The 15,779-nt window shown below is 42.8% G+C and overlaps 1 protein-coding gene across 1 annotated transcript in view; it reads left to right on the top strand.

Annotated features, from left to right (window-relative positions):
- The first annotated feature begins 424 nt into the window (after positions 1–424).
- The window catches only part of LOC137543817 (broad substrate specificity ATP-binding cassette transporter ABCG2-like), a 104,296-nt gene continuing 88,941 nt past the window's right edge, over positions 425–15,779 (top strand). Inside the window, exons 1-2 of the mRNA XM_068264903.1 lie at positions 425–654; positions 12,814–13,028. Coding sequence (XP_068121004.1) covers positions 12,832–13,028 — 197 coding nt within the window. The 5' untranslated portion in view covers positions 425–654; positions 12,814–12,831. The remainder of the gene's footprint in view (positions 655–12,813; positions 13,029–15,779) is intronic.

The raw sequence follows: 15,779 nt of genomic DNA, 5'->3' as shown, positions 1-15,779 counted from the left end.
GAATTGCCGTTTCCCCTTCGGGGTAATTAACTACCACCGCCGCTACTCAGCGTCGCACCGGAGTTTCCCGACGACACGCCGCAACGCGTGCAGGAGCCGTTCTCCTGCACGCTTTTGGTGTGTAACGAGCCTTAGAAAACCTCTCTAAACATACCTAGAATCGCTCTGAAATCAGCTCCCAAAACCGCTAACGTATTGCGGATCTGCTAGCGGTTTTGGTGTGCACTGGGCCTAAGTGATTTTTGTTCAAAAGAATTTCCCTTCAGGTTCACACAGAGCCAAAACTGCTGAGCGGTTACATCTGAGCTTATAGCCTGTGCTGCTTTGCATTGTCTCTGCTGCTGGAATGTGGATTGTGGACATACAATGCAGAGATCTGGTGTCTTGGTGTGGCTTAGCGACGTCATGATGCAGGGAAGTGTCCGCCCCACACGTGTCTGGACTCCCGGCTTCATATACAGAATACTAGTATCTCTTTCTAGACACTGAGTGCAGCACATATTGGTGGAGAGTTCAGCTGTAGTAGGGTGTGAGAAGAGTAGCATGGAGATCCGAGTTCTGTGAAAGAAGCACATCTTCCAGCCTGTCTGCCTTACATACCGCAGCCCTCATCGCTCCCATCACTGACTATTATCCCGCTATTTTTTATGCTGGGTGAGTGATTTCCGCATCTCCGAGACAAGAATTACACAACGCGTTCCCATCTGCACAACACGGACGGGACCATTTACCTTTTCCTCTGTATTACTATAAAAAGAGAGAATTTCAGGCAGTCCGTAGCATATACTGTCCTTTTCATAGGCATCAATAGCACGTTCTCTAATCCATTTGCCGTCGATGTATGCAAGTTACTACCACTAATTAATTGTTAGCACGCACTGTAAGTTGTGTGATTTGACTCTCATGCCTATTGCTACTTCTTGTATAGCAGTGAGTCAGCTATCCATCTCACGTTCACATGTGTTACTGACCGTCTGTTATTGCAGATAAAGCCCTCCATAGAGGCTTGTCCCTACTGACTGCAGCGCTGACTGGTTTAGATTGAGGTTTTGCTAGAAAAATTTTCCTCCAACTTTTTAGGCATATTATGAAAGTCACCATTGAGAGAGAGCCTTTGGTCTTTCTACCTACAGTTTTTTTTTATTGCACTTATTAGGGAAGGTATGGATATTTATAGTTTTCTGTAACAGTATGATTGATTACAATTTGTTTTGTGGAATGTGTAGCCAGGATGGCTAGAGGTTTATCAGTCTGTTATATGTATTTTAACGCAACTTTCCTGTGGGCCTGCTGCATTTTCAGGAAACCTGCGATTCTGTGTAGCATAAAAAAAAAAATACAACCTGCACTACTTGTTCTCACAACACGTGATTCCTCATTGAAATTCACTGGCTACTGTAAAGACCCGTTTCCACTAACTGGTGCAGTTTCCGCGCCAAATCCGCAGTTTCCCAGCAGGCAAATCGCGCAGAGAAACTCTGCCATAGGGTACAATGGCGCCTCCGGCCGAATCGATTGTGCTAGCGATTCGGCCAACATTTCCAACTGAAATGGTGCAGGAGGCTGCAAATCCCATAGCCTTGCATGACACGGCTGATGGTATTCATCTGTGTATCCGCACACCAGGAAGTGACACCGCGCGTCTTACAGATGCATGCATCAAAAGAAGTGTAAACTGTCCCTAAAAGAAATCAGAGATAAACACACATATTGTGCAAAAAAAAAATGCTTGTGAGAAATCGTCTGCGTTTACTGCACACGCCTCACTTCCTCACTTAGAAATGTTATATTTATATAGCTTTTAGCGCATGAAAAAGTTAATATAGACCAGTGTTTCTCAACATTGTTACAGCATGTACCCCATTATGAAAGATGGTGTACTCCCCATCGTAAAAAGGTCTCAAGTACCTCCTGAAATGTTTGAATTTGTTAGGAGTGCTCCAGAAATGTTGTGTAAATGTATTTGAAACATTCCTTTATAGTTTTAATTGCACACATTTATACATTTTTAGTTTTAATTGATGTAAAATACTTAATATATACTTTATAACCACCCATCAGTAAGACTTGCAACCTGAGCTTTATCTCCTATGCTTATATAAAGATCACATATTATTATAGAAATCATTAAGGTGGCCGCACACCATACAATTTTTTTAAAATATCTGTTTAATTTAAGAATTGCAATCAATTTTTCTGACTGTAACATTTCAAAATTCTGACCAATGTACCACACTCGTATGTTCAATTTTTCCCCAATTATAATAAAAATGATTGGAAACTGAGAAATCTGCTAGAAAAATTGAAGAAAAATTCCCAGCATTCTGGATCGATAAAAAATGAAAAAAAAAATGGAAATCTGATCAGATTTTTCAGTCGAATGGAAAAAAAAGCTTTTTATTTATTTATTTATTTTTTGGAAATCTGATCATATTTATCGAATTTCTGTAAAATTGGATCATTTTATTGTACTCTGTGTGGCCACCTTAAAGGTGGCCACACACCATAAAATGTTTAAATATCTGTTCAATTTAAGAATTGCAATCAATTTTTCCTGACTGATTGTAACATTCCAAAAATCTGACCAATGTGCCACATGCCTGTGTTAAATTTTTGCCCAATTATGATAAAAATGCTTGGAAACGCTGACAAAATTGCTAGGGTATGCATATTAATAAACTGACAATCTAACAAACACCATACAATCTTTAGAAAGATTGAAGAAAAATATCTGGCATTCCGGATCAATCAAAATCGAAGAAACCAGGAAATCCGATTGGATTTTTCAGTCGAATGAAAAAAAAGCTTTTGATTTTTTTGCGGGAGATCCGATCGTTTTTATCGAATTGCCGTAAAATCGGATCATTTTATTGTATAGTGTGTGGCCACCTTTAGAGTGTACAGGCTGTCTACTGCTTATTACCCTGTTCCGTTTCAAGAGATTGTTAGTTGAATTTGTAAGTTGAATCCTGTGTTAAATATGGTGAAATGTGGATAAATTACAACTCTGTATTTGGACATGTAGTGTAAACAGTTTTTTTAGTTGTTTTCAATTTTGTTTATCAATTTTAGTTTATACAATAGTGTAACAATTAATAATAGACATATGTAATAAAAAAACAAAACAGTGTTGTACAGGGGAGTAATTATAAATCATGGGTGTTCACCAGCAAAACGAATGCACAATCTAATCCCTACCATAGTCCTATGTCAATATATCGTGTTTGTATCGTAGTCTAGGGCCAGTTTAGAGAGAAGCCAATGAACTTATCTGTATATTTTTGTGTCTTTTGGGGGGATGTGGAAGGAAAACTGAGTGTCCAGAGGAAACCCACACAGACATGGGAAGAACATAGACAGTCTATGCAGATAGCGCCCTGGCTGGGATTTGAACCAGGAAAAGAGGAATTGAGGCCTCCTACCCAAGAGTTCTCGGATATTTCGCTAAGAAATGTTCAACCACAGCAAGTTTACAAGATTCTACACGTTCACAAGAGTCAATATGATCTATGGTCTATCTTGAGCCACCAAGATAACTGTTTTGGACTTGCGTCATGCAAGTTCGGATTCTCAAAAGTCCCTATGTGAGAGGATAGGTGTGACCGCATAGAGTATGTTAAAGGGAACCTAAACTGAGAAGGATATGGATTTTTCCCTTTTTTAAAATAATACCAGTTGCCTGACTCTCCTGCTGATCCTGTGTCTCTAAGGGCGCTTTCACATTAGGGCAGATTTTCTGCGTTTCAACGCAAAGGATAAAGTTTGCGTTACCCAAGGTGAAATGAAAGTCCATAGACTTTCATTTTAGCTTTCACATATAACGCAGCCTTTTTGTGCGTTGCGTTGCACTGCACCCAGGCGCAGTTTTTCGGCCAACGCTAGCTTTATGCGTTACAATGTTAGTCAATGTAAAACGCACACTATGCGCGTTTTTAATCCGTTAACGCAGGCAATCAGTCCCAGAATGCAACAGAAGAACAATGTAGAAAGTTGAAAACTAAAAGAAAAAAAAATTACCTGCGTTTTCCTATGTCCTGTAACGCATTGAAAACGGATTAAAAACGCACACTCACTGCAGTGCACTGCAGTGCAAAACGCATTAAAACGCATACAACAAAACGTATGCTTTGAGCGTTCTCCAACGCAAGCTCTGATGTGAAAGAGCCCTAATACTTTTAGCCACAGCCCCTCAACAAGCCTGCAGATCAGGTGCTCTGACTGAAGTCAGACTGGATTGACTGCATGCTTGTTTCAGGTCTGTGATCCTGCCACTACTGCAGCCAAAGGCATCAGCAGGACCGGCAGGCAACTGGTATTGTTTAAAAGGAAACATCCATATTTTTCTCAGTTTAGGTTCCCTTTAAGGGCACTTGCACTCTGTTATGAGTTTGAACTGCAATGGAGACTTAGGGCCTGTTCATACTTGCTGCGTTTGTAGAACGCGTATAAATTCAAAGAAACGCAAGTTGAAAAACGCATGCGTTTTTCTTGCGTTTGAATGCGTTTTCTATTGCGTTTTGCACAAACACGTGACCCAGGGGAAAAAAAAGAATTATGGGAACCGCAGAGGAAAACTGACGCTAAAAACGCAATAGTACGCGTTTTTGATGCGCGTCCATAGACTTTCATTGCGTCCGTTTCTATGCGTATCGCACAGAACTGCGTGCAGCAATGCGGATGAGAAACGTATGCGTCTCATACGCATACATGTGAACTAGCCCATTCAAAAGCATTAGGAGCCGTTTCTATGCGTTTTTGGTACCAGTACGCGTTCCCTGAAAACGGCTAGGAACGCATATAGTCTGAACAGGCCCTTAACATAGACTTGAATTCAAAGCCTGCATGCAGCGAGTTAGATTAAGGCGATCCTTTACAGACAGACGTGTAAACAGCCTCATAGAATTGTTTGAGCAGTGAGTTGGCATGTAGAATTATTCAGCAATGCACTAGACTTATGGCTGATGGCAAATCGACCAGTGTATGGCCACCTTATTTAGTGTGCAAGGGCCCTAATGCTATGTTGCACCAAATGTGAAAAGTTTATGTAAGGGAGAATATTACACTAACATGGTCTATTTTTTCCATCTGTAATTGTGTCCAGTTGACTGGTCTTAAGAGGTTGTCTGCTATTTGTGCCCAAAGGGGTATGTGCATGATGATGTTGGTCAGCAGTGTAAGGGTAATTGTGCTGCGATGTAATATTTCAAAGAATTTGGGAATGAGGGAAGTTTTTATTTTTTTATTTTTATGGAGGTGCATATTAATTTATGTAATTTGCATCTCAAGGTTCCAACAATGAATTATTTTATGCTGCCTCATGCTGGGGCTACTGGGCAATGCAGTGTCTAGCTGGGGCTACTGGGCAATGCTACCTCATGCTGGGGCTGCTGGGCAATGCTACCTCGTGCTGGGGCTAATGGGCAATGCTGCTTCGTGCTGGGGCTACTGGGCAATGCTGCCTCGTGCTGGGGCTACTGGGCAATGCTGCCTCGTGCTGGGGCTACTGGGCAATGCTGCCTCGTGCTGGGGCTACTGGGCAATGTTGCCTCGTGCTGGGGCTACTGGGCAATGCTGCCTCGTGCTGGGGCTGCTGTGCAATGCTGCCTCGTGCCGGGGCTGCTGGGCAATGCTGCCTCGTGCTGGGGCTACGGGGCAATGCAGTGTCTAGCTGGGGCTACTGGGCAATGCTGTCTCGTGCTGGGGCTACTGGGCAATGCTGTCTCGTGCTGGGGCTACTGGGCAATACTGCTTGGTGCTGGGGCTATTGGGCAATGCTGCCTAGTGCTGGGGCTGCTGGGCAATGCTGCCTCGTGCCGGGGCTGCTGGGCAATGCTGCCTCGTGCTGGGGCTGCTGGGCAATGCTGCCTCGTGCTGGGGCTGCTGGGCAATGCTGCCTCGTGCTGGGGCTGCTGGGCAATGCTGCCTCGTGCTGGGGCTGCTGGGCAATGCTGCCTCGTGCTGGGGCTGCTGGGCAATGCTGCCTCGTGCTGGGGCTGCTGGGCAATGCTGCCTCGTGCTGGGGCTGCTGGGCAATGCTGTCTCATGCTGCTTTGAGTACAAATTGAAAAGCTCTGAATAGAGGGTCAATTTAAATGGGCTATTGGGTTAGAGTACATATTTTCTTGGGCGTTAAGGAAATTTCCCTGAATTTAATGTTCTTGAGGGCAAAAAAAAACCAGATGGCCATGATTAGCAAGCAAGAACATTTTCGGTGTTATGAGATGCAGGGTTAATTGGTGGCACTAAAATTTTGCATTTTTTCAGACATTTTTTTTCGGAGTCATTTTTCTAAAATTGATGAATCTTACTTGACTGTCTTGTATGTAAGATATGAAAACAAACTATTCAGTATATTTGTCACCATAGCAGCAATTAATTCATAGCGTAGATTTAGAGATAAAATTGGTGCATAACTTTTCATGTTTTATCATTCCTGTTGTTCTTGGGGAGTACCGTAACTTGAAGCTTCACAATACATTTTAGGATAACCTTGACTTTCATCAGAAGAGTGAAGAAGTGTGGCGTTCATTCATAAAGGCCGCTGTACACACGACACTTAAGGTGCCCATACATCAGACGATGTATGGGCAGATCCATCAAGAGACGGATCTTTCTCTGATTGAATCTGATTTGGAGAGTGAACAGTTGCCCGCACATACACTGCAGGCTGATTCCCGATTGATTTCAGCATGAAATCTCTCAGGAATCAGCCTTGTGACGCATCATCCGCTGCCTTGCCCCCCCCCCATATAAAATGTTCTCACCCAGTGCCCTATACTTTCCTTGACCGTGTCCGCTGCTGGCTCTGACTCCATCCACAATTTTCATATACGCCCCCATGTGGTTGTCGGCGTGTATGTGGCCGCTTGTGTGATGTCACACATGCACTGACATTACACCGGCAACCACATGGGGGACGTATATGAGAATTGCAGACGGAGCTGGAGCCAGCAGTGGATTTGAACAGGCAAAGTATAGGGCACTGAGTGAGAACATTTTGCGTAAGGGGGGGAGGGGGGGAACGACACAGCATCGGGGATTTCACCACGTTCATCGCTTATCCTAATATCGCTCGCCATTACCGCCACGCACTCGATCGACCACGACAGCCCGATATCTTGCAGCATGTCCAATGGATACGTATGACCAATTTCGGCCCCGCAATTGGTCGCATCGTCAATCTTGGCAGCACTGATTTTTGTCTGATTCAATGATTATTGGATAGTCTACCGGCCGCCAAGTCGATAGATGTATGGTTACCTTTAGCACTTCTGCTGTGATGGAGAACACAATTGCACAGGTCCATGTGGGGCTACATTATGTATATATATATATATATATATATATATATATATATATATATATATATATGTATATATATGTATATATATGTATATGTATGTATATATATATATATATATATATATATATATATATATATATATATATATATATATATATATATATATATATATATATATATATATATATATATTATACAAAGTTGTCCGTAAGTTTGATATCTATAGAATTTCTTACGGTGTCCAGGTAGTCCCCGACTTACGAACGCCCGACTTATAAACGACCCGCCGATACGATTGGCATGGATTCTGTGTTTCCATGGGAACAAGTCAATTTTTTTTTTTAATTGGACTTGTAGTTTTTGAGAAAATCTATTTTAAAAAATGGCTTTTGAACATGAATAAGCAGTTACAGAGGGCAGAGGTGACACAGAGGGAGACACTGGAGGCCCAGGGGGGCACAGAGGAGGTTCTGGGAACAGAGATGGCACAGTGTTCCAACTTAAGAACAGATTCAGGTTAAGAACGAACCTACAGTCCCTATCTCGTTCGTTAACCGGGTACTACCTGTATTAAAAAAAAAATCTGCAGATTTTTACCTTGGTTGCATGTCTCTTCTGTTGATAGCTTTATAGATGTTTCTCTATTTTTCCTCTGCAGGCTAAACATTGATAAGGTTTTATTTTCCATATCTATAACATTTGGCATTGGTTCATTTACTACCATTAATACTCCCTATTTAAGTAGTTTCTCCTGATTTTCTAAGGTAGGAAGTTTTGTGGAGGGAATGGAGTAAAGGTTACTTATGATAATGTGGTCAGCATTAGAAACCAGATAAAAGTATGGCACACTTGCCTTGCAGCACCAGGGTTCAAAGTTCAGCTCATAGGTCACAATGTACTTGGAAGCCCATATGTTCTGTCTGTGTTTGAAAGGTTGTCTCCTTGGCACTGTTTTTTTTTTTTTGGGGGGGGGGCAAATCCACAAAACATACTGGTACATTGACCATTGACACCAACCCGGATCGCTCAGAAACAGCCTTATCGGTCTGCAGACAGACTGTACACACGCTGGACTGTCGCTGGAACGCCCGCCCAGCGGGAGGTGACAACGGACCCGTCGTTGCCTTTAGTACGGCGTGTGTACGGGCCTTAAGGCATTAAAGAGGACTTGAACTAAAAAAAAAGTCACTAAATTGAGACTCGTTATCCTCTTTATCCCTTAGTAATTAATTATTAGATAAAAAACACTTGTCACATGCAATATAAAAATATATATAGTTGCACAATTCAACTTTGAGTAAAAGGTTTTTTTTTTTTTTTTTAGACTGGCAGGCTCCATGTTGCAGCTCTCACTCCATGGAAGGTGCAGAGTCAGATTCCCTGGGCGGTGTTACAGGTGTCCCATTCACGCCCACTAAACGAGATTTACAGCCCTGTGTCATGATGTCATCAGTAGAGATGTGGTGAACGGTTCCCGAACCGTTCGCCGGCGAACATCTCTTATTCCATGGGCCTCTTACTACTTCCGGGTCGCAATGACCCGGAGTAGTACGCCTGCGCTGCCCGGCGGAGCGCCTCCTAGATGGGCTCTCTGTTGAGCACTGTCCCTCTACTCCGCTTCTAGCTTCTCTCTTCCCCCCCTCCACCATCTACTCTGCTAGGCTCTCTCGTGCCTTCTTCCCTCGGCTGTCTGCTCTCCCTCCTCCAATAGCTCTCTCTCCCTCCTCTCCACTCCTCTAATCCCCTCTCTCGTCCCTCCGCGGTCTGCTCCACCTGAGTCAGCTCTGCCTGTCATTTCCCCTTCTTCTGCCTTCCGAGGAGGCGCCAACTGACGACGTAAATTGTAAACAAAATATGCCTGCAAGAACTCTAGCGAGCATATTACATATTGGGTGGCATTTAGCTGACGTACAAGGTTTCCCAGCGTTCTCTTCAAGCCTGCTGCCGCAGCAGCCTTCGTCACTGGTGGGAGGGGATTATTTCAATTATAAGTTTTATTTACATGTTTTTATCATATATTGCACACTTTTTTGACTATGATTTTTAAAAAGGATTCTGATGTTTTTTTTTTTTATTTAGAGTTCAGGTCCACTTTAAGGAAAAGGTTTATGCTATATAAATGCATGATAGTAACTACTTTCCCAAACAAATAAAAAGGTTTCTTCTTCTACTGACGGTGTTGCTATTGGGAAGAGTTGGGGCTAATTTAGGTGGATGGTTCAGCGACGGTGAACGACGGCTGCAGCACTCCTCACTTAAATATATGTCCATTCATGTGAATGGACAGCCATCAGTACTATCGCTAATTGTCGTTCTACTGCCGCGTTTCAATCACAATTTTTACTGTTGTCTGCCCGGCGCTTAGCCAATCCTGGAAGCAACATATTGCTTCCAGGAACATTTACTGCCACGCTTCCCTGTGGGGATGAAAAACACCACACGCCTGGAAGCGGTGCTAAATGCTTTTCTGCATGCTTGCAAAAAAAGCATTTGGAACGAGACGCCGAGCTGCCGAGAGTGGCTGGTTCAGACGTCCACCTGAACCAGCCATTACTCCCTGGCATTTCATGCTCAATAGAAAACGTAGGGGATATTTCTAGGGGGATGCAGACATCATGTCAGAGAGTCTCAGCTTTATCCAACACCAAAAAAAGGAAGAAAATGGATGAAGTTTGGCCTTACAATTAGTCCATAGCAATTTGATCATAGTTTGTGTAGTTAGTTATGAGCTTATATGGTTACTAGTTTATTTTCAACCTAACATATTTGAAAGGGACACAAACTGCACAAGAAAAATAGTTAATAGTTAACATCTGAGAGTCATCAATGCTGTGTTAAACAGCCATAATAAATTCTTATCTGGCAGTGTTCACACAGTATTACAGGAATGACAGGTCCACAAGTCTGATCACTGCTAATGAGTTAAGCTGCCTACAGCATCCCCTTGAGGATCTAGCTCAATACAGTGGTGTATGAGATGAGCTCTGTACTGACATGTCGCTTGGGTGTGCTCGAAAGTTGTGTACTGTTTCTATAGCGAGGGAGGGAGGGAAAGTGGCATGGTGCATGATAGAGTGGCTTCTGGTTGGTGGGGAAAGGAGGCAGATATTGCAGTAGTTTACCAACAAATGCAGCGTGATGAATCTCTAAAGCGGATCCGAGATGAAAAACGAACTAGTAACTTGTCTATATATCGTATGTACAGTTTAGATGGTTTAAACAGCACATCTGTCTGCATGCTGCTTTAATAGAATATGATTATTTCTTCCTGTGATACAATGAGGGCAGACATGTTGTTTGTAAACATTACACAGAGGCAGGCTTATCTGCACCATCAGACTGAAAAAACACTAATCCCCCCTCCTCCTCCCTCCTCCCCTCTGCCTCTGAAATCTCTGGCTAGTGATACCTCCCCCTCCTCCTGCCCAGACTGAGCTCCCATGAGCCCTTGCTACTGCCAAGGCTCTCTGAAAACTGTTGGTGGGGCTTATTTAGTTTATAGGGAATTAGAGTATTAAAACAAAAACAAAAAAGTATTTGGCTTGAGGAGTGCCCTATAAACTATAGGAAAGGAACACAATTATGCAATGAGTAAAAGTTTATCTCGGATCCACTTTAAGCGACTTTGTGGAATACCTGTATACATGCTAGATTATTTGCAAATACGGCCCCAAACAGCCATTTCAACTGAGTTCCGACTTGCATGCGTATGAGACTTTCTTCTTTCTATCCTTTCTCTTTTTTTTTTTTGGCTTTTTCTTTCTGTATTCTCCTGGTATGCTGCTAATATTCGGATCAGTATCTGAACTTTTCAATCTTGCAAGGTTATGTATCTCCTTCAGGTTGACAAAATTAAGTTGACTTATTAAGATTGGAGGAGAGAAGTTATTCAGCAAATCTGTACTGGATTTCTTTACAGTGTGTGTCAGGTCAAAAAAGTTTGCAACCCCTTACTTGATTCATATTAGCTATATGTGCAAAGCACGCAGCCACATGCCCACAGCCACTCGATTGTGGTGCCGATCGGATCGCAGAGTCCCACAATCAACTTTACAAGGAATATTGTGTGTGATGTCAGCCAGCGAACCACTGTTCCCATTCATTGTATGTTGATTGCAGGGTTGTTTGCGGTGTCTCTGTGCTTCGGCAGTAAACAAGTTTTTTTTTGCCCAATTTGATATTTGATTGTCAAACCATTGGGGTGCGGGGGGGACCCAGTTAGATACTTACCTCATAGAGGTAAGCGTCTGGATGATCCATAGGCTTCTCAGATCCTTCTTGTTAGAACCCTAGACTTTGCGCCCATGCTCCTGTCCATGTACGAGCACAGCTGCACAGTTCAGGCGTGCATTAGCACAGAGCAGCTCGCGCATGTAGGAAAAAGCCGTGCACGCAGTACGAACCGATTCGACAAGCCCTTGTCAAAGCAAATGCAGGCGGTTTTATGTACAGTATATTTTCTATCTCGTCACTTTCCTGGTCCTAAAAAAAACATTCCAGTACACCTGGGTTTAGGCAAGTATGTTCACAAAAAGTGCTAGTTTTAGATTGTGCAAAACATCAAAATAATACATAATAAATGCATATAGCCACATTAACCAATAAAATAACTTCGTGCTATAAATTCATGAACCATAAAGTACAACCAGCAAGAGTTTAATCTGCCAATTCAATTACTGTGAAGCGCTATCAGCAAAAATTAATCTATCCCTAATAAGGTGCTATGTATAGCTAATGGAACAGCAGATAGGTAGACGAATGGTGCTATATAGAAATTAAAGTTATCCTAAAGGCCAGGAAATAGTGTCTAGTGCTGTGCGAATGCTCAAATAGCGCAGCTAGATTCATTGGGTTTGTACCAGCTTCTGAGGGGCTTTCAGCCAATCTATTTTACTAGACACCTTACAGAATAAAAGTCCACATTAATCTTACAAATAGGAGACTCTGCAAGTATTTAACAAAAAGTAAATGCATAACTTATGCGGCATCATACAGGTCCAAGCAAAGATTTGCAGTTCTGAGTGATTTCATGTGACAGCTACACTGTATGCAGCAGAATGGTATGTGTTTACTGCACCGCTCTTTCTGTACCTGATGTAACATGGTTCCTTCCAGTACTTTTCTTTTTATAGTGAGCTGATGGGTAACTGTGCTTTTTACAGATAGGTGGAATCATTTTAAAGGCAATAAGGATTTATGATATATACTTTTGTTGCGTGTTATGCCTGACTGCAATTCTACTTTAATTGAATACAGTGTAATGTTTGTACAGTTTTATAGCTAACATCTGAAACTGTAAATATTTACGCAAAACACAATGCCAGTGTATTACTCCAGTGTTTTGTTTTGATAAAAAGCTGTTTTGTTTTATCAAGATACTGCAATGAGTCTGTACAGCTAATAATGCATATGCCTTTGAAAATAAGTGTTAGCACAATGCCGTGTTTGTAAAGTTTTATATTAAAAACCTTTGAACAAAAACTGTGCATAACAACATTTACTATCTACAGGAGGACAATCCTATCAAAATGGCCGGAAAGAATTCTCATACTTCTGTGGAGATTATTGAACCAGCCATAAATGGCCTTCGTGAATCGAACAATCCAAAGCGAAGACTACATGCCGCCACATTAACTTTTCATAACATCAACTATAGGGTGAAGATGAAGTCCGGCTTGATATGCAAACGAAAAGTTGTTGAAAGGCAGATTCTGTCAGAAGTCAAGTAAGTGTTTTTTTTCCTGTTATGTTCATGTTCTGTCATCCATATATGCGCTATCCATCTTATAGTCCAGGAAATCTGATTGGCTGCTAGAGTTTGTGAAGTGTAAGTTAATGCTGGCTGTGTGGTATTGCTCTATAAATATTGCTGTTTGGTTTACTGCTTCAGAGTGGATTTTGCCACCTGTAATATTTCTCATCATTTGGGATCATGGGATTAAATGAATAAAAATAAAAAATCTATAATAATAATAAATAAAATGCCTTTCTGATGAAGACTACTATTGTCTAACTCACAACTTGCATGCTAGTTCCAGGACAGAGAACCTCTTGATAAAATAGAACTGGCACTCAGCCTAGAACATCAGCCTATATGATGAGATGATAAGGTGGGATCTGAGCAACTTTACTATCCTGCCCATCTCTGTGTTTCCCGTGCTCTCTCTATGTTCTGGGTTGTCCCCACATGTACGCTCCACTTATATAGGAATAACTCAGGACTTAAGAGGCGGAGGAGCTGTGTTGCTTGCAAAATTTTGCCAAAGTATTTTCGATTTAGACTGGCAGCCCCGCTACCAGCTCTCGACCCACAACCCGCTTTCTGGTGAATCTGGTACCCGCACCCGAACTGCAACCTGATTAAGATCAAAACGAGTACCCGAACCCGACCCGCATTTCGGGTAATCCATGGGTACCCGAACCTGATGCAGGCCTCTACTCCGGTGGATGCCAGGAGCAATTCAGGACAAAACTGGGTGGGGACAGGTAAAAAAGTTGATTTATTGCAGGTAAGTGTGAGTTTTTCTGTGTAAACCCTGCACACAAAATCTTTAATGTAATTGCATTAAAAATTAGGCATTTAAAATAAATTTGCAACGCTATTTATGTAAACCGACCTCCTGCAGCTTTTTGTAAGTTCCCAGATCATTATTTTCAATAGCCCAATAAATCCTCACATAGCAAAGATCACAATCAGATCTGCCCTCAGTAATCATGTCACAATGGCCCATATGCAATTCACTTTTTTACCTGAGTTTTCCCCTAGGAGATAATTTTTAATTTTCTATTTAAAATAACTTTCCAGCGCTTTTCAACTAAAAAAGTACCCAAAAGAGGTTGAAAGTGTACAATCAAAATTATTTTGAGCATTTTCTTGCTTTCTGGTGGCTTAAAAGGCATTTTATTGACAATTTAAAAAATGTCAACTTGGAGAAAACTAAGGAGGAAAAATGAATTGCATATGGGCCAATTTGTCTTGTGGCTATTCCATAATGCTGGAAGTCTCCACAGCAGCCAGGAATGACCAGGTTCATGAAATCCTATGTGGGGAGAAACCTCTCTCTCCACATGGACTCAGGACACCGTGACATGGTTACAGGCATCCTGTTGGACTTCTGTGACCTAATGCTGTATGGCCCTATACAAGGCATTTAAAAATCAGCCATTCTCTTGCCATTTGACTGCCTCATTGTCTGTCTAATTAGGTAGTGTTGATAGTTAATTTGTGCTGCTGTATGGAGTAAATATACCCCACACAAAATATGAGGTGTGTTAGAACTTAAGGTCCGTACACACGCCGGACTTTAGGCAACGACGGGTCCGTCGTTGCCTCCCGCTGGGTGGGCGTGCCAGCGACAGTCCGGCGTGTGTACGCTCTGTCGTCAGACTGATACGGCTGTTTCTGAGCGATCCGCCCGGCAGATCGCTCAGAAACAGCCGTATCAGTCTGACGACAGAGCGTACACACGCCGGACTGTCGCTGGCATGCCCACCCAGCGGGAGGCAACGACGGACCCGTCGTTGCCTAAAGTCCGGCGTGTGTACGGACCTTTAGTCCAGTCTTATAAATGTGCTGTAATTTTTAAGGTGGATAGTGGTAGGAGAGGGAAGATGACGAGGTGGGTAACATGGGTTTAAGGCATGAACCAACAGAACGATCTGCATGTGGAGGATAAAAAAGTTGCATAGCAGCAACCTGCTGCGAAGTTCTAAAGGGTCCTCAAAAACAGGCCCAACGCCATGGGCACTAAATGGCAGCTGCATAATGCCATTATAGTCAGTGGATGAATACTAAATCAGTTGCAGCCCACCCCTAAGTCTGGTCACAGGACCTTTCTTACTGTTCTTTTGCTCACTTGATGGCCTTCCCCCGTCAAGTGAGTCCTGCACAGGTGCAGGCATACTGCGCCTGCGTAGGACGTGCTTAAAGGGGGGTAAGGTGAAGAAGAATACATGTGGCTTGGGGCCAACTCTCATTCGTCTGAAAAGAAAACTAACAGGGAACGGAGGGCACTTGAGGACCGGCGAGGGCACAGGACAGCTGCAGAGGGATTGGGGAAGCCCCAGGTAAGTAAAACTTTTCAAGGGTTAAGGTTCCGTTTAAAGCATACCTGAACCGGTGAAACATTTTTTTATTTCTCCTCCTTTTTTTTGGGATCAGACCCCATAGTATTTAAAACCCCTCGGCGTCCTCTGGATCTCCTTTTGTTTTTTTGCTGTTACCCCAGTTAAACAGTGCATGCACTGTCCAGGCCACTTGCCTCCTTGACAGTGTTCAGGTGTGCTTTAAAGTGAACCTTGAAAGGCAGTGCAGGAGGGGCAGATGGGATACAGAGGCATGCTCCCTGGTCCATGACATGCCTCTGTGTCCCCTATGCGCTCCCTCTCCCACCACCCGACAAACCTTAACACCCCCCGTGCACGCCACGCTGTGACACCCGCCACCCCCCCCCCAAAAAAAAAATTGACATTCAGC

The sequence above is a fragment of the Hyperolius riggenbachi genome, unplaced genomic scaffold (assembly GCF_040937935.1).
Source record: "Hyperolius riggenbachi isolate aHypRig1 unplaced genomic scaffold, aHypRig1.pri scaffold_211, whole genome shotgun sequence".
Classification (NCBI taxonomy): domain Eukaryota; kingdom Metazoa; phylum Chordata; class Amphibia; order Anura; family Hyperoliidae; genus Hyperolius; species Hyperolius riggenbachi.
This window is presented reverse-complemented; position numbering and strand designations above follow the sequence as displayed.